Source organism: Liolophura sinensis, chromosome 2 (genome assembly GCF_032854445.1).
Source record: "Liolophura sinensis isolate JHLJ2023 chromosome 2, CUHK_Ljap_v2, whole genome shotgun sequence".
NCBI lineage: Eukaryota > Metazoa > Mollusca > Polyplacophora > Chitonida > Chitonidae > Liolophura > Liolophura sinensis.
In genome coordinates this window covers 16360388-16380701 of record NC_088296.1, presented here as the reverse complement: position 1 = coordinate 16380701, position 20314 = coordinate 16360388, and the positions used below count along the sequence as shown (strand labels likewise).

Below are 20314 nucleotides of genomic sequence, written 5' to 3'. Positions count from 1 at the left end.
ATTAGTCAACAGTTCTGGGGGCTCCACAGGGAGCCATGCCTGCATAGTGTCCAGTACACCACAGGAGGGTCACGAGGGGACCATGTGTTACTCAAACAGACAGTGTGTCAGAAAGGCATAGATAATGCATTGTGTAAAGTGTACATGGCATTGTGATGGGTATTGCACATTAGAATGGTTGGACTGCCACTGACTGCTCTGAGGTTCAACAGGGGGCCATGCCACACTACAAGAACCACTGTTAACAGAGGCTCTCTAGTAGGCCATACAAAACTTATATCACATCAATTTTCCAGAAAGAAGGAGATATAGGATGCATGTGTATGTAACAATTCACCTTTTATACATGTACATGAACGTGTTGGGTTTATTGTTACAAGGGAATTCATGCCATGCATCACATAAATTCCCATGTACATGCATATCACATGTTATTTATTCATTAGTTGATTGTTTGTAAAACCATACTGAAACATTTTTTCCACTAGCACCATGGTGATCAGCATTAAAATAAAGTGGAGGAAAATCAGAGTGCCCCCACTCAAATTGTGGTGAAAAGCCACCAACCTTTGGCAAATTACTGACAAAGGTCTCCACCTCTTATCATGTGGAAGATAAGTGGTATTCAACAAATGTTAGAAGATGCAATCGGCTAGATGAATGTCATCCACGATTTCGTGTGGCAATACTTATTGTCAATCTGCAAGGCCCCAGGAACAATTAGGAACAGTGAGTGAGTGAGTGAGTGAGTGAGCAAGTCATAACGTCATACTTAACAATTTTTCAGTCATATGACGAAGAAGGAGTTCATGTAATGTGCCTCCTTGTTGCAGGACGGATTTCCACCGCTCTTTTACCTAGTGCCGCTTCACTGAGGTGCCTTACCAAAGGCAAGTAAGCCGCACCACCCGAGCCATTATATTGATATGGGTCAACCTGTCGTTGCACATTCCCCTTCATGCTAAATGCCAAGCCAGGAACAGTGAGAGAGGCATACATGTACCTCTTGGAGCACACGCATCGCTCTCTACCATTCGCTTTATATCACTGCCACAACTACCAAATTTTGTTCAGAAATCTTGAACAATGCCAAGGTCACTGGGGTCAGTATAACCTTGATCCATCCTGACTCATTGTATTAAATATGGAACTATTTCTTTCTGCGTATTCATACTTACAATAGTAAGAGAGTTGCGCAGTGATATCAAGGAGTCAGTTGAGCGAGAGAGTCGGAGTGAGCTCGTTGCATAAATATGTGAGGAACCTTACATGTACTCTTATTGTATATTTGTCACAATACAGTTCTGGATCAGGAAACTTTATGATGTCTTGTCTCCCTACTTCCCCCTGTGCTATGACAGGAGAACCTGCAATCGGCAGTCACAGGGTCCATGGTGATGAGGCAGGATGTGATGTCATAAACCAGGAAGTGATGTCATAAATCATAAACCAGGAAGTGATGTCATAACCAGGAAGTGATATCATAAACACAAAACCTCTGTCTCAACATTTTTTTTTTGACAATACTTTATATATTCTCTTTATTTAAAGTAGGCAAAACATGATTCTAACCAACATTTGAAACAATGCTATTGATGAATACTGAGTAAATAGTTCTGTGAGAGGACACCAGTGTTGAGGCTAAGCCTAAGAAAGCCTATGTGTTTCACTGGCTCCAAAGGTCAAATTTTTCTAGAGGTGGCAGTGATGTAAAGCGGCACCATGAGCTGTAAGAAGTATGTGAGGGAGGGTGCAATCCATAAATTCCTTGTCCAAAGCAATTACAGACTGTTATGTGTGGTACTGGAAAAGTCAAGATACAGCTCCGAGCGGCCAGAATGTAGTTCAGCTCATGTTACCATAGCTATCGCCTAGCTCCATGTACATTGAAGAATCATCCCCCAGCGTAAATTGTAATAACACGTAAGGCTGATTTCAGCTAAAATGAAGCTCCTGTACATGCTCAGCTCTTTACTAGCTGTCTTGTATGTAGCGTGTGAACGTGATTAAAATTTCAGTAACAGGATGATAATGGGATCAAAAACCAACTTCCCACACTTCATAACTTTACAAGTTTTAACACTTCTAAGCTAAGTTGAGAAAATTTATCCAACAAGAAAATTCAAAATCCCTCCTGTTGATGCTAGCAAGGGCAAAATGACCTTCAAAGGACAAAAAGGAAAGACATTCTGCTATTACAAGAGAGGGAAATTCTTGAACAATGTTGACTCTGAAAAAAAGCTGAACTTTTAAAGTTGCAAAAAAGTTATAATTATAAAAAGTATAATTATTTTCATTAAATGCAGAAAAATGCCTTCAGAATATGTTCGAATAAACACCTTGCAAACAACGTTTACAGTACATCTGAATACACATCTGAAAAGTGTAAAACCTGATTTTTCAGGTGATATAGATCAAATGTTAACTACCTCTACGTGTACATTGGGCCATACACTTCTCTTTTAACATAAAAAAACTATTCAGCCATTGTCTTGTGGTCTTCAAACAAAAGCATTTTGTTTCCGAAGACAGGATTGAGTACCGACGCTATAAGTATGTACATTTTCATCGACATATGACTGAAAAATTGTTAAGTACGACGCTAAACCCAAAACACACATTCAATCACTCACATGTACATTTATCTATGACCATGTATATACACCGTTCGTGCACTTGTATGTGTATTTCAGTTTTAATGGTATTAAATTTCTTATAAGAAGACTTCCTACTTCCTGGGAAAGAAGAAATATTCAAAAAAGAGGTCATATTTTCAACTTTGCGGTGATATCATAAGTGCCCTGGGTTAATCCCCAGAGGTCACCTGACTAATAAGAGTAGGTCAAAACAAAGCAAATTTAATCCACTTGAGATAGGCCTGGAATAAGATATTTATAAGAAAAGGAGAAATGTAGCTTTTAGGTAAGACATTCTTTCTGGGAAAATTATCTGAATGTGCCTTGCCTTCAACTACTGTATGATAGTTTCAGCGTTCTGTCAGATCTTAAAATTTAGGAATCCGCCAAAAAATCAGCATTTCACCCATTTACACGCAGCTCCATGTTATTTATCAGCTACTGTTCCCTGTAAGTAATCCAGAGGCCTGAAACTATGAATACCTACAGTGTATTTGCATATTTCTTATGGATATATACTGACTGAAACAGGCTTGGATTTGACCAAGTGGAGATAAGTGAGGCGCTTATTCATCCTATAATCTGTTCTATACCACAACACTGAAGTGACAGAAATCTGGCACTACTCTAAGAAGATTAAATGGAATGTTGTATTTCTCTACTGTATGGTGTTGGCAAAGGTAGAGGTCTGTAGAGCTAAGTGGCCATAAGAGCATACACGTGAAAAAATATGAAATGATCTTGGAAATGGACTGGAGTGTAAATAAAATAGAAAACCAAATCACTTAGAAGGGTAAAATCCCACAAACATTATCAATGTTCAGTGGATTACGCTCGAATGATAGTACGTCTACAGGCCTTATTCATCAAGCTGAAGGCTGTTACAATTATCTACCTTACAAATTGTTTCAGTTGATATAAATCTAAGTATTTCATAAAACCTAAAATTGTGTGTCTTTCTAAGTCGTTCACCAATGAAAATACAAGCTTCCGCATGAATACATCACACAACATGCATGAATAAACAGAGGGTGGTGGCACGAAATACAAATACCATTACAACAACAACAGTCAAATTGGAAAAACGACAGCCGAAGCAGAATTAAGCGATAATATGAGTTCTTACCAACTAATGTGACGATAATGATCCCTGGCACGATGAAGACGGTATTATCAATGCCCTCCTTCACTGGTCCCGATCCAAACTCCACCATTTTTGCAGATTAATGATAATTTCTTTCGAAATCTGCCGGCTATTTAAACCAACTTGTGGTGTTATCTGCCACTTGTCAACGCTATCGATGTTGTCGCTGTGCGCAGTATGTAATCTTCCGGTGCGAACGTCACTCTCAACGTTGCGTGTTTTACATGACACAGCTGTCGAATCATTCATTACAATGACGATGAATGATTTTCCTTTTTATATCTTCCGTGTAAACATTATAGCGTACACTACAGGGATTATTTTCTTTACTACTCGTAAATTCCAAAGATATTGTAGTTATTATATAGAACAGTGAATCGATATTTTGACAAGTTCAATTCATGTCGTAAACAACAGGATCTGAGCACTATATATATATATATATATATATATATATATATATATATATATATATATATATATATATATTTCAAAGATTGAATATTGCAACGTTTGGCTTGCCACACTCCATGGTTTACTGAAATAATGGAATAAAATTAGCCAATTCAAATTAACATAAGAACATTGTTTAGCCTGCAAACCATACAGATTTGTGCTATATAACAGAATGAAGGAAGTATTCAGGACACCATGCATTTGGTCAGTTAAGTATGTACGGAGGAATTTTTTCTTGTCTTTTTGTAAATACTTATAGCTAAGGACAAACGTTCACAAAGCAAAATGGGGCGGCTGTTTTTATCCTTTATCAATTAAGAGGGAAGTAAAACCAAAAAATATTTATTTATTTATTTGATTGGTATTTTACGCCGTACTCAAGAATATTTAAAACCAAAAAATAAATATGTGGTACATATTAAGCTCATATCCAAAATTTTTCGGTTTCACATAGTTTACATTTATCTTTCTGTGGAACTTTAGACAATGATGAAAAAACATATCTCTTTAAAAAAAATTCCACAGATGCTTACTTACACTCCCTGTAGAGAAAACCGTTACCAGATGGCACCAGCTGCATGGCTTTGTTAATCCTTGTTCTTCTTTCTTTTGGGTTATAAATTTGATCACAACCTAAGTCTATTAACTCTCCATTATTCGGTTTGCCTCGATTGTCCTATAAAAGCCTAACTCAACCGGCTTGAAACTGGCGAGTATTTCCAACTCAGGGAGAAATCGAAAGTGAGATGCTGTCGAAGTAATGAAACTTTGAGCTTGAGAAGCTGTGTTACAATTTGAACATCTGTGATCATGCCGCTTGTAATTATGTGTGGATACCCAAGTAGTGGGAAGACAACTCGATGCGAGGAGCTAGCGAACTTCTTTCGAGAAGAGATGAAAAAAAATGTGGAAATTGTCAGCGATCAAAATATCGGCCTAAATAAGAATGATGTTTACTCAGGTATTGCAACAACAACGCCTGTTATAAATGGCCAACTATATACAGTAAGATGACAAGCATGAGCTGGGAGTTGTAAAGCTGGGATTACTGTGTACATCATGTGACAGATATGATATTTAGGCGAACTATAATCTTCCAGGACATGTTTCAATATGTAGGCCTATGTAAATAACTTGTATTTTTAGTAGGTTGTAAGTTTGTGTCCCACCAGTGTTTTTCATTGAGATCATTTTCATCGAATTTGCGTCCGGAAATCGGCTGCAATTTTGAGGAGCGGGGAATTGGTGTGTCACGATGATTGTTAGAATTATAAAACTGCAAACTGAGTCCATCTAGATGGACTTTTGGTGAACGTGTCATCAGATGTCAAAATGCTTGTAAGATCCCTGTGGAGAAATTTGGTAAAAAGTAGGCCTATCAAAAGTATCATTTAGATTCTTACGTGCTTTTTTAAAGTGTGACACATGTCAGAATAAATACAACAAAGTAAATGTACAAGATTTTAAAGATATATGCTGAGCAAAGTATCTTCTTCCTTCTCTGCAGATACCAGGAAGGAGAAGGATGCTCGAGGAACTCTAAAGGCTGCTGCCCAAAGGTAGAGTGAAATTTTGGTTATTGAGGTTAATAAACTCTGTTGACTTTGGTTTATACCTAAAGTGAAAGAAACAAAGAAGTGTCCTTGGAAAAACCACCCTGTTAGAGTATGTATACAAAAGTATCTTCACACATTTTAGTTTTAGCTGAATGATAAACACTCGCTTGTTTCAATGGGGGAGTTTTGAATTAAGACTCCTTTGCCATTGAAGGTAAAAGCAGCCCTGCTGCTTCATACGACTTGTGAAAGATGTCACAGTGTACAGGCAACCTTTGTTGACATTAATTTACTGATCACCTGTGTCGCCATATTGCAGAAGCACAAATGACACTTGTTTCCATTATAAACATCCCAAACTTGTACACAAATATTCAGCTCCACAATTTCCTCCATCATTCATCCATGCTAAATGTGAAACTTTTCTTTTCAGTCGCCATTGTTATACCAAATGTGATCAATAATAGTTGCCTTACAGATGTGATCAATAATGCTTGCCTTACAGATGTGATCACTAATAGTTGCCTTACAGATGTGATCACTAATAGTTGCCTTACAGTTGTGATCAATAATATTTGTCTTAGAGTTGTGATCAAAATAGTTGCCTTACATTTGTGACTTTTTATACATTTAGTGACAAAAGCTGTTCAAAACAATAAACTCCTGTGTTTTATAGTGGGCTGTATTGACTACATTTTTTTCTTCTGCCCTTATATCCAATTTAATATTAGAGTAGCTCGTTTCTAAAGTTGTGTCGATGCTACTTAAGCCAGCTTCACAGTAATTTCCTGTTGAATCTTGGATCCCCATCACTGGCATCCAGCATTGCCAATTAAATGCTATACGTGTGTAGATGACACACTCAGCGAAAAACTTTTAAAAACATAAATTTAAAGTTGTTTTTTGGTTTGCTCTGACATTGCAGGAAATTGACTCGAGATAATGTTGTTATATTGGACTCTCTTAACTATATTAAAGGTAAGGTTATCTTAAGTGCAATGTTAAATTGTGAATAGATGTGACTAAAAACTCTGAAAGAGGAACAATTTGGTGGCTTAATGGTTAGAAAGTCTGCCTCAACATCTGGAGACCCAGGATCAAAATTGTGTCTGGTCATACCAAAGATATTTAAAAACGGTATGCATTGGCACATCTCTTGGTGCTCAGCACTGAGAGGTTTGAGCAGAGAAAACAGGACTGGTTGGCCCGATGTCAATATGGTGTGACTGGGTGGGGTGTCATCTCTGGTGTCTTTGGCATGATACTTCAGTGGTGGCAGGACTTTGCCAGCATGCACTCGCTCTGCTACAAGATGACACAGTGTGATGAAATTTAATCAGCCACAATGATAAGCTATAACTAATCCACCTGTGTGATTTCTTGTAAGATTAACTTCTTCTGAATAATGGTAATTTGCTTCTGGACATTGAGAAACAGGCAGAGTAAACGGCAATATTTTCCATAGCCCATATGCTGAAATAAAGGACAGGATTCAACTGAGTTAAATCCTTGAAAAGGGAAGTAACCAATGTATTATTCAAATACGGAATTCTGTGGTGGATTAAGTGCCAATAGTATTGGATAATTTTCCTGATACCTTCCATCAAGGAAAATAACTTGTGCATTGTGAAAATATGGGATACATTGCTTTGTTTTAATATTTGGGGTAGCAAGGGATTTTGTGGTCTCTTGTTTTTAATATGGGTCTTTTGATTCCAAAATTTTGCTTACATGCTCATTTTGTGCCACAGCCAAACCCCATGCATAAGTTTTGCATCTTAATAGGCCTGCTGTAAATTAAGTCCCTCGTTACACGACAGTGAGTATAAAGTAACACAAGATTAGCTTTTGAGGCATTAAACTATGAGAAGTGGGACCTGGCCTATCCAGTATATAGGTTAGGACAAATATTTTCTATTAAAGCAACATACAGATTAACAGATTAAACATGATATTAACCTTTGACTAGATCATTAACTAACTTTTGCCAATTTAACTGGGAAACTTGCCACTTTAGGCATGTTCTGAGATCTTACCTAACCACAGCTCGGTAGAGCGTCTGCTTTGGGAACGGTAGACCCAAGATCAATCCTGGTTCAGGTCACACCTAAAACCTTAAAACAGGAAGTTGTAACTTCCTCACTTGGCCTTCAGCATGAAGGGGGTAGTGCAGCGACTGGTTGACTCACATCAGTATAATGGTTTGGGCGGGGCGGCTTACTTGCTTTCGGTAAGTTGTCTCAGTAAAGCAACACTGGGTAAAAGAGCGGTGGAAATCCGTCCTGCATCAAGGAGGCACAGTACATGCACTCTATGTACTCTTTCATTGTCAAATGACTGAAAAATTGTTAAGTACGACGTTAAACCCCAAGCACTCATCCACCCTAAAAACTCACCTCTTAAACGGAAGAGTGACGTTAAGGGCAGTAATTTGGTGCTGCCCAACATACATTTGGTTGTTATTTACTTAGTATACTTCTCACGGTCACAGTGACAGAATGCAGGCATGGAAATGAACATTTGTGTCGTTATTTTCAGGATTCCGGTATGAATTGTTCTGTATGTCTAAATCTGCAAACACTACCCAGTGTGTGGTAAGTTAATTTTTTCTAAACCATGTCTTTACTGTTATTTTATTTACCAAGCAAGTATGTTAATTTCTTGTACACCATGTGTTTACTCTTATTTTATTTACCAAGCAAGTAAGTTAGTTTCTTATAACCATGTTTTTACTCTTATTTTATTTACCAAGCAAGTAAGTTAGTTTCGTGTAAACCATGTCTTTACTCTTATTTTGTTTAAAAAGCAAGTAAGTTAATTTCTCGTACACCTTGTTTTTACTCTTATTTCATTTACTAAGCACGCTATGACTTGAGGTTTTCTTTTTTTTTCTTATGGGGTTGTTGTTTTAATGTCATACTCAAGAATATTTCATTTAAAGAATGGTTGCCTCTACATTGTATTTGAGTGGATGAAACCAGAGTACCCAAGAGTAAACCTCTGGCGTCTGGCAATTTTTATTGCGAATTTTATTGTTAGGAGCGAGCAACTTTCATGTAGAGGAGAGCACTGTCAATCAATTATTGCTGCTCTGGTCCGGAGAAAAATGCAAGTAGTGTAATCTTGCATATTTCCTGTCCGAAAATGGGATGTCCCCATGGTCATGTGAAGAGGTTTGAAAGTTATCTCCCCTGGGCTTATACTTGTACTACACAAGTGCAATCCTAGTCACTGACGTAGAAGTGAATTATTTTTTGTAAATTTTTTTATAAAACATCAAAGAATGTTTTGTGAATGATATGTCAGACAGTTTTTCCTTGTTGGCTGATTCCAGGAGTTCATTTGATTTTAGAAATATGCTTTAAGGTTTCTTTGGAAGGTTAGTGTACCAAAGATGACGTCATGCTGGGAAAATGTAGGTTTCAGCTCCAAAAGAAATATTTTATAATCTGGACTCTAAGGGGTGAATTTTTAAGACATGTACATCTGCATTTAGTATTATAGAACACAGCATGAAACTAAGATACAGATGTCTTTAACGATCAGCCCATGGATAGGACAGGGGCCTCCGCGGCTGAGTGGGGTAGCACACCATCGCTGCGCAGTGACCAAGGTGCCTGTCACCAATGCAGTCACTATGAGTTCAAGTTGAGCTCTTCCTGGCTTCCTCTCTGACCGTACGTGGGAAGGTCTGCCAGCAACCTGCGGGTGGTTGTGGATTTCCCCCAGACTCTGCCCAGTTTCCTCACACTATAATGCTGACGGGCCATCGTATAAGTGAAATATTCTTGAGTACGACATAAAACACCCATCAAATCAATAAATAACTGGAATAGGACTTTATGTGTGATCTATTCTATTCACACAGATACATTGTGATACTAACAAGGATGAATCTAAAAAGTGGAATGAGCAGAGAAGTGAAGAGGACCGGTACAGAGAGACCCTGTAAGTTGTCATTCGTCATGAGGTGTTGTTTTTTCTTTTATCCTTCAAAATCACTTGTTTACTGCTAAAAAGATCTGCAAAAAGCTCGTCTCTCGGTGAAGCCGTCATAGTAATTTTATAGTTCGAACATGTTATACTTTAATTAGATGGCGTTACAGTCATTCAGTATACATTCTCATTAGGCACTTTGTATGTTTGCCTGTCATTTAATGTTGTGACACTTGTTCCATCTGTCTTTCATATTGTGCTTCATTTATTTATTTATTTGATTGGTGTTTTACGCCGTACTCAAGAATATTTCACTTATACGACGACGGCCAGCATTATGGTGGGTGGAAACCGGGCAGAGCCACGACCCACGACCATCCGCAGGTTGCTGACAGACCTTCCCACGTACGGATGCAGAGGAAGCCAGCATGAGCTGGACTTGAACTCACAGCGACCCGCATTGGTGAGAGACTCCTGGGTCATTACGCTGCGCTAGCGCTTTAACCGACTGAGCCACGGAGGCCCCACATATTGTGCTTCACCATTAGCAATATTCATATTGAGTGTCAGTATTAGCAAACCTGATGTCACGGTGACGTCATTCAATGACAGAGCGTCTTTTTCTCTCTCTACAAATTTTTTTGCTCCAGTCATAAAAAATATCATTACGAGTTTTTGGATTGAATTTTTGTTGAAAAATTTTCATTTTCAACAAATGAAACTTTGCTGCCTAGTTTGATACAAGCTCATTTGCGCTTCTCCGCCACACAAACTATAGCTGGTCTACATCTGCTGAGTAAAGCTTTTGTGCTAATAAGCTGAACTGCATAGCGTTTTACCTATGCTTTAACACGAACAGGGTTTTTTTTCACAGTTTTGACAAAACCTTCTTCATTTTTTCAGATTTGATGAATTAACGATGAGATTTGAGCCCCCAAACCCCCAGCAGAGATGGGACAGTCCATTGTTTCTGGTTCAGGTGGGGGACAGGCTACCAGTACAACAAATAGAGCAGGCACTATTCCAGCGGAAGGCTCCACCTCCTAATATGTCTACACAGTCTGTAAGGCCTATCTCACGGAAGATTTCCTTTTTTCTAGTATTTTAATAGTATACATTGTTTAAAAATGTTTCTATGCTCTTCAAAAAAGCTTTGAACACATGTACATGTACAAAATAAATTATATAGTTTCCTTCCCTGTAAGGCAGTTTTGTCTCACCCCTATACTTCATTAGTCTAAATCCGTACATGGGAAGGTTCTCCAGCAACCTGTGGATGGTCGTGGGTTTCCCCCAGACTCTACCTGGTTTTCTCCCACCATAACGCTGGCCGCTGTCATATAAATGAAATATTCTTGAGTATGGCGTAAAACACCAATAAAATCAGTAAATAAATAAATAAATAAATAAATAAATACTTCATTAGTAATGTAAAAATACTCTTTATTTATCAAGATTCAATGCAACAGGTTCCATTCATATTACCTTTTTCTTTAAGAGCATTTTATTATGACATATTTTTTGATCAGTGTTTGAAATAGGCTATCAGTGTGGCTTAACGCCCTATATCTGCCCACTAACATGAATTGTTTTTCTGATTTTACTCATTTTTTTCTGATTTCTTTCTGACATTCAGCAACCATTGTCATCTACCAACTTCCTATATGAACTCGACAGAATAACACAAGAGACTGTAACAGTGAGTATTTCTTGTACTTATTCAAGTGATTTCATGGGTAAAAGAAACCTCGAGTGCCTGTAGTAAACCCCTGACCTTTGGCAAGTGACTGACAAGCTTTTTGACATGGAATACACATATTTTCACCTGTTCGGGAAATTCACTCCAGTCTCGTATGAACCTCATGTTAATAAAACACCTAGATTTATTTCACGCAATGAGTGTTAAAGTAGCCTTGTTCACAATAAATATCAATCGAAAACTTCCCAGTCCATGTGTGTGTTACTGCTTCCAGAGGTCAGAAAAGGTCATCGTAGAATCCAGTTTTACAAGTGTGTTTTACCAGGTGGAAAAAAAATTCTAAGGAGAATAATTCGAACTTATTTTAATGACAGGGGTTAATGGTCTTTCATCTGACATGCACATGATGTTGGTGTTTCCCTTACATTGAAAATTGCCAATCTTGGAGCGATCTTGCTTTCGTACTGTGTACATAAGGTTATTCCATATTTTATAATACACTGGTTACTTCCCTTTACATGGATTTAGTACCACTGACGGCAGATGTCTCTGCTTTATGTCAGTATTAAAGCACATGAGCCTTAAGGAAATATTGCTATTTACTTTGTCATTTTTTTAATGCACTGAAGTACGTGTAAATTGCAGAGATTTTACTCTGCACTTTGATGTTCACAGTGAATCGTTGAAATCGCAGTGCTAAATCTGCAAGTCTTGCATTTGTTTTTTATTACAGACAATATTAAATCAACAAAAGACGATGGTTCCTGGTGATAAGATCGTAGTGCCAGGTGTCCAAGACAAAGTAAGTGCCCTACTGCTTCAATCTTGTCCTTCACCTCAGCAACCAATATTTTGAAACATTCTAAGAGAACTATGCTGGTACAGAGAAATAATTTGCACAGTTTTATGAAGCTTGCATTATTTAATGACACAAACAAAACATTATTAGGATCATTTTCCAAATAATTTGATGCATACATTCCACTGGAAAAAGTGCTGTATAGTGGTTGAAAATCTGAAGATTTACAGTATGCTAATTCTGCAACCATTTCAATGGTTCTGTGAAAACAGTGGTTCTTGGTGGTGATAAGATCATAGTGGCAAGTGTCCAAGACAAAGTAAGTCAGTCTTCGATCATTTCAATGGTTCTGTGAAAACAGTGGTTCTTGGTGGTGATAAGATCATAGTGGCAAGTGTCCAAGACAAAGTAAGTCAGTCTTCAACCATTTCAATGGTTCTGTGAAAACAGTGGTTCTTGGTGGTGATAAGATCATAGTGGCAAGTGTCCAAGACAAAATAAGTCATTCTTCAACCATTTCAATGGTTCTTTGAAAACAGTGGTTCTTGGTGATAAGATCATAGTGGCAAGTGTCCAAGACAAAATAAGTCATTCTTCAACCATTTCAATGGTTCTTTGAAAACAGTGGTTCTTGGTGATAAGATCATAGTGGCAAGTGTCCAAGACAAAATAAGTCATTCTTCAACCATTTCAATGGTTCTTTGAAAACAGTGGCTCTTGGTGATAAGATCATAGTGGCAAGTGTCCAAGACAAAATAAGTCATTCTTCAACCATTTCAATGGTTCTTTGAAAACAGTGGTTCTTGGTGATAAGATCATAGTGGCAAGTGTCCAAGACAAAATAAGTCATTCTTCAACCATTTCAATGGTTCTGTGAAAACAGTGGCTCTTGGTGATAAGATCATAGTGGCAAGTGTCCAAGACAAAGTAAGTCAGTCTTCAACCATTCAGCATGTTGGGGAGATTGTGAAGACATGCTGTGTAGACTGATACAATTGTACTTCCGTGCAGCCAGGAAATTGGCCAAACCAACCAGTGTAATTTCCAAAATAAAATTTAATACGTGCTTAAATCGTCCTGAAAGCGTCTCTTTCACATGAGAATAGGGTGAGGAATTAAGTTAGTTAAAAAGAAAAAATGTCAGAAGAGATAAATTTTAGCTCATGCAGTGCCCTTTGGGAGTTTCACATGTGTTGAGTCTTGATAAGATTTAGTTGTTCAGAAATGGAACCCATCGAGTTTTCCAGGAAGAACCTTGTTTGGAAGTGATTAATACGTACATGTATCAGAATTATGGTTCTGACTTAAGTGCTTGTTTGTTTCAGCTGGATTATGTTCGACCCTTCACGTTGATGGAGTTACAGCGCTACAAGAGGCAGTTCATCACTTACACAAAAATGCACCCGGTTGACGACGTTTCAAAAATTTCAAACCTCTTTGTTCAGTATTTGCAGAGTAGTATTAAATAAATTAAATTTTAACGGCTTAGTAATGTTACCAGTCTAGTTTGTTGTTTCTGTTGTGGATAATATTTTCATAATAACTCTCCAATTTTACAGATATGACACAGGATTCTCTAAAAGTTAGGAAAAAACCTGAAACTTGAAAGTTAAACGACTCCGCTGGCTTATTTAGCCAATGCATCACTGTGGTTGTAGCCGATATACTCGTGCCCATCGAGGGCATCTGTTCGAATCTAGTTGTCGTAGCTTTGGTCACGGACTTTTGTCAGGATATTTGCCAGGTCCCTGATGGGCAGGACCGTGGTTTCCTGTGGTCAATGCCCAATTCCTGAACTCAAAAATCTTATTGGTACATGACATATAAATCTTCCAAAAAGATAAATTAAATTTCATGTTAAGGATTGACCGCTCACCAGTAGTCTCCAGTTGTAACAAGGACGCCATTTTTTAATTTAAATTGAACTTGAATATGTTGCTCAGTTTATGGCCCAGAAGATGCAGATGTTGATACATTAATCATAGCTGTTAGGTCATCGGAATAACTCACGTGGCCCTCACCAATACGGTGATACGTGAGAGTCAGTGAGTGAGTGAGTGCTTGGAGTTTAACGTCGTACTCAACAACTTTTCAGTCATATGACGACGAAGGAATCCTTAGAGTGCATGTAATGTGCCTCTTTGTTAAAGGACGTATTCCACCGCCCTGGTATCTAGTGCTGCTTCACTGAGACGCCTTACCGAAGGCAAGTCAGTGGCCCCGCCCAAACCATTATGCTAATATGAGTCAAACAGTCGTTGCACTACCCTCTTCATGCTGAACGCCAAGCGAGGAAGCTACAGCTTTCTCTTTTGAGACCTCATTTGTGAGTGATACGTGAGAAGATCGGTCAGCAACCTGCGGATGGATGGTCGTAGGTTTCCTCAGGCCGTGGGCTTCCTTTTCATATTATTATAATAAATAAAATTAATTAGCATAACACTTTGCAGGATTCTTATTTTTTATCTCGAAATCAATGACCTATAATACATTTTCAGCAGCCAATATGACAAATCGATATGTAATAATACGTCGTTGGAAAAACTTCATCATGTGATTTAAGGTACCCCTACAAGTAAACCATATAAAATTTTGCTACACTTTGTACAACCTGGGGGGTTAGTAGGTGACAATTTTTTGTAAAATTACACGTAATTTACGGTAACTCAAAACGTGGGCTTTTGTGGCGGAAGTGGTTAGCGTGCCAGCGCCGTGCAATGATCCAGGAACCTCTTACCAATGCAGTCGCTGTGAGTTCAAGTTCAGCTCATGATGGCTTCCTGGGAGGTTCGTGGGAAGGACTTCCAGCAACTTTCAGATGGTCGAGGGTTGGAGTAAAACACCAATCAAATAAACATAAAAAAAGTCAAAACATGCTTTTTGAAATAATGTAGGCCCAAAGTAAGTGCTGTCTGGTTTTATCCTGTTTCTCCAACCCAGCCATAGTTGACGTCAAACAATTATGAAAAATTCGTGAATCTGGACATATTTTATCATTCATCAGAAAGTTGTCGGGTGGCGGGATATCTGTCACACAACTTCCATCTTGCAGTTCTGTTGAAAACGACGCGTCGCAAGTAGAGTGCTAAATATCACGGACATATCGTGGACAACTACGGTACTTCCGGTGGTTGCCGGGATAGCGGAGCGTGGCCGAGTGTTAATGGTCGTTGTCTTTCTATCGCTAGTTCACAGGAAATTGGGGTTCGATCCTATTGTCGGACAGATGCAAATTTTCTAGATTCCTTTGCTTTTGTTGAGGTAAAATCTTTGGTGACAGAAGTGGCTGACGTAGCAGTTTTTATGTGGCCTGGCATGACGGTCACCGTGGACTACTTGAATTCTACCAGAATGACATAGATGTGCTTGACACGTGGGAGAGTAAGCCAGTGAAGTTTTATTGGTGGTTTACTCCGGGTATTCCAGTTTTTCCTCCATGGCACAAATGGTAGACATGAAAAATTCTCGACTCAAGCGTTAAAAACAAATAATCAAATGCCTTGTTTGGCGCTCTGAACAAGACTATATGTAGACCTATGCCAAATACAGGGAGTAATAGAGGGCGAGGACGGCGAGTGGAGAGTGAGCTGTAGCCTAGTGGTTAATGTGCCTGTGTTTAAATAGCTAGGACACATCATGGACGCGTTCAAAGCCGGCAAGGAATTTGTAGATTCCTCCCCCCCCCCCCCGTAGCTAATGGGGCCTTAGTGACAATAAGCATTCGACGAGGCTAGTATGACCGTGTGTGCTTTTACGATTGTCTTTCACCAATAAAGTGTGGCTCTCTGAGCGTCACACGTTGGAAAGTTCGTCACTGACTTGCCAAAGGTATGTGGTTTTCATCGGGCACTCTAGTGTGAGTATGACGTTAAACTGTCTTCACAGAAACTTGTGATGGTAAGAGTATACATCACATATATCACCCGCTTCTTGCTGATTCGGGCTACAGAAAAAAAACTGTAGAAAACAATCTAAGCCTGCATGTTCTATTTATAGCTAAAATATTTCCTCCACTAACCAGTTGAATAAACTTGTAGTATATTGAACGGTATTTATTACCGATTTATTAATACACTGTATATTAAACACAGGTACTGTACAATACTGAAGTATGGGTGCGCATAAGTTACCAATATTGTATATTAGACTGTAACTGGGTAGTACTGGAATACCAGTCCACCACACAAAACACCATTACTAGAGTAATACTGGAATACCAGTCCACCACACAAAACACCAGTACTAGAGTAATACTGGAATACCAGTCCACCACACAAAACATTGGTACTAGAGTAATACTGGAATACCAGTCCACCACACAAAACATTGGTACTAGGGTAATACTGGAATACCAGTCCACCACACAAAACACCGGTATTGAGGAAAACTGGAATAAAAGTACGCTACTAAAAACAAAACAGCGTTCCTGAGTAATACTGGAAAACAAGTACACCACAAAAAAAAAAAAAAAAAAAAAAAAAAAAACATTGGTGCTGAGTAATACTGGAAGTACATCACAAATAAACAAAACATCGGTACTAAGTAAAACTGAAATAAAAATCACATGACAACAAACAAAACACTGGTACTGTGTAACATTAAAAAGCAGTAGAGTATATATTACTTAGCCTGTGTAGTAACGAAATTCACACGTGTACCACTACTCACTAAACATCGAAAAGACTGAACCTTCAAAAAACCAAACGTGTACCGTTTTGTATACATCTGTGTGTGTACCCGTGACGTAAACAAGATGTCTGTCGCAGGTTAGCACTCATTAAACGTGTAAGTATCGGTACATAAAGACACAATAATGTTCCTGTGCAAATTTGTTACCAATAATGTGTGACTGTGGTACATATTTTGTGTATATTTTGTAAACATTTGCTTTTAGAGAGTATACGGCCGTTATTGAATACCTCTGTGTATTACAAGGTACATGAAACGCTTTGGTTTTATTTCTTAATGTGCAGATTGTCATGTGTCATAATATATAGTACAAACAAAACTTCGATTTTCCCTTTGGGAGGTAAAAATGGCTTTAACGTTCCGTTTTCGTAGGCCCCAGCGGGGTGTGTAGATTAAGCAACTTGCAGCGGTGACGTCAACGATGATCTATGCTTAAAAAAAACTCTGTAGGAGACAGGCCGAACGAGTCTGGTTAAATAGAAACATAATATTTTGTTTTATAGTTCCTTTTCATGTATGATTTGAACAGCGGTAGGCCTATACTTTTGGACTGTATAACACTGGAATGTCACTAGCTTAATCACAGGTGCTGTGATTGAAAACACACCTCAATACACGTTCATAAAATACTGGAACAATATAATAACAATAAATAAATATATATATATATATATATATATATATATATATATATATATATATATATATATATATATATATATACCACATGTGTGCGTTAAGAAAGGCATTTATGAGAACTAATAAAATACAATTTAAAGCAATTATCACAATCACAATGTGTAGATTGATCGTTCTGAGAAAGACACAAAAGTCAAAATCGCAAAATACAAAACAGTTTTATATCTATGTATATGTATAAATAGTAAAGTGACAATACTGACAATGTAATGAGGCTATATATAACATCTATTCACAATGTTAACGTATATAAAAATGACATGCTAAGAGAAAGATGATTAAATATAAAATTTGCTCTGATCTTATGTCCACCAGATCATGGAGTTGTCTTTTAATGGAGTCAGAAAAAAAATTTGAATGCGCCAAACTTGTGACTTGTATTAAGAGAGACAGGTGGGGGGCGTTGGGAGGGGAGAGGTATAATTATTGTAGAACATGAAAGAATCGTCGCCACGTTCAGGGGGAAAAAGCTGACCCTACCGTCCCTTTAATGTCTGATCAAGGTTATGTGGACGATATGGGATTCTATCAGAAATTTGGTAGGGGTGAGGTACAAGTGTACCAGTGGTACGCAGCTGGTGAGCTATAAGGTGCTATAAAAACGATAGTGGAGTACCAGTGGCAGGCTAGTGTAAGAGCGGTAGTGGCTCGCTAGTGGCGAGCCATCGATCGAGAAGCTTTAATATTAGTGGCTGATATACTGATACTTTATATTACCTCAATTCTTAACGTTTTCATCCATCTCTGGGCCAACATTTTGAAACATTCTGAGAAAACTATCGGAGGTAAAAAAAAAACTGCACAGTTTTATGAAGCTGGCATCTTTAGTGACACATAGAAATCATTTTCAGTGTCATTTGAATTACAAATGCATGCATAAATTCCTCTACAGAGAAGTGTTTTAAAGGTCAAAATGTTAAATTTATTTATTTATTTGATGGATGTTTACGCCGTTTTCAAGAATATTTCACTGATACGACGGCGGCCAGCATTATGGTGGGTGGAAACCGGGCAAAGCCCGGGGGAAACCCACGACCATCCGCAGGTTGCTGTCAGACCTTCCCACGTACGGCCGGAGAGGATGCCAGCATGAGCTGGACTTGAACTCACAGAGACCGCATTGGTGAGAGACTCATGGGTCATTACGCTGCCAAAAACAGTAAACTTCTACAGTATGTAATCTAGCCTATTCTTACAGACCCATGTATAAGTCCAGCGGGGATTCTACTTTTCACGTGATTTGTTGGAGGTACCCTGCGCATTCACATGAGATTAAAACAAAAACAAAAAAAAAAACACAAAGGCGTCGGCGCCGTTGTATAAGTAATATATTCTTGAGCGTTTCGTAAAACAAAAATCAAATAAATAAATAAATAAGATATGGGTACTGCATAAATAAAATGTGCACATGTACATTATATGCCACGTGATACTACGTGAAGACTTAATAAGCCTTTGTAATTACATTGCACTTAAATGAAATTAACAAACACACTTTAAACAGGTACATCGACATATGCTCGACACGCCGTTGTCGTCTTTCTCTTTTGTTTATATAACAGTTAAACATATTGGTCACATACCAGTTAAACCAATTGGTCATATACCAGTAAAACATATTGGTCACATACCAGTTAAACCAACTGGTCATATACCAGTTAAACATACTGGTATCTATTGGTCATAGCCTTTCCACCAACCATTTACTCCGAAAGGCGTGTCTTGTGCATTCACGTCTGCGGCTAACACTGCCATTGGAGTACCGGATCGGGGCATACAGTCGTATACCCCGACACTGTCTATATACGCCTGATCCCAGACTGGATGCTGAGCTGGCGAGGCCCGAGGCTCCTGCTCTGTTGTCCGTTCATCTTTGTGTACGCCAGGTCGTCCGTCCAGCAGCAAACAATGGTCCGCCCATCGCACTTGTTTCTGATGTCCAGACGTGCGTGTCGCAAAGACACCTGCATCTTTGTCGTCGGTATATCTAGGTAAGGCTTTGATTTTGTTGGACTTCCTGTTTGTTAGATAAGCCCCGACGATAGACACGCTGATGAAGACGATGACGACGACACATACGATAACTACCCAGATAAAGTCTGCTGCTTGGGACGATGAAGGCTCTGTTAAGAAAGTACAGGAAGCTAAAGACATCAGAGAGTAAAACTAGCGCAGTGACGATCGTGTGATAGCTGACAAATATAGTCACACATATCTGGTAAAATCCGGTCTCGTGTTATTTTACCACAGGTTTCTTCTGAATGTCGCTTAAAAAGTAGCGACTTACAAATTATAAAAAAAACTGTGGCTTGGGCAGAATTAAGATAAAGTGAAAACTGTTGCGCTCTTCAAACTAATACCGAGTATATTGAGGAAATCCTTGTTTAATATAACGTTATAAAGAAGGCTCACAACACCAAAACATTTAATTTCGGGGAAGAAAAGTTTACAATAGTATATGACATATGCAATGATGTCCCCATGACAATAATATCACAAGCTATACGGGCGCCTCGCGTTATATAGTCGTGTTGACATCTGGGGCAGACTCCACAAAGTCATTTTTGACTTAAGTAAAAACTGAAAAACCTCATCGCAATGCGTAGTTTTTGGTAATGAAAACTTAAAATTTGACACATATCTCCCGCAGTTGAGGTGGACAAAGTTTTAATTTCCAAAGTCCAAAAAGAAGCTTTAACA

The 20314-nt window shown here is 38.4% G+C and overlaps 1 protein-coding gene across 1 annotated transcript; it reads left to right on the top strand.

Annotated features, from left to right (window-relative positions):
* Positions 1-4875: 4875 nt before the first annotated feature.
* LOC135463104 (protein KTI12 homolog) lies at positions 4876-13719 on the top strand. Its single transcript, XM_064740423.1, has 9 exons — positions 4876-5197; positions 5744-5795; positions 6718-6770; positions 8331-8386; positions 9661-9740; positions 10632-10791; positions 11365-11427; positions 12161-12229; positions 13552-13719. The coding sequence occupies exons 1-9, from the start codon at positions 5047-5049 to the stop codon at positions 13693-13695; spliced, it is 828 nt and encodes a 275-aa protein (XP_064596493.1). The 5' UTR covers positions 4876-5046; the 3' UTR covers positions 13696-13719.
* Positions 13720-20314: the final 6595 nt, after the last annotated feature.

What these genes read in the sequence shown, in the direction of transcription:
- LOC135463104 (XM_064740423.1), top strand. Translation starts at nt 5,047, where the DNA reads ATGCCGCTTGTAATTATGTGTGGATACCCAAGTAGTGGGAAGACAACT. An exon ending in TAAGAATGATGTTTACTCAG is followed by an intron (nt 5,198 to 5,743) that starts GTATTGCAACAA and finishes CCTTCTCTGCAG; the next exon opens with ATACCAGGAAGGAGAAGGAT. An exon ending in TGCCAGGTGTCCAAGACAAA is followed by an intron (nt 12,230 to 13,551) that starts GTAAGTGCCCTA and finishes TGTTTGTTTCAG; the next exon opens with CTGGATTATGTTCGACCCTT.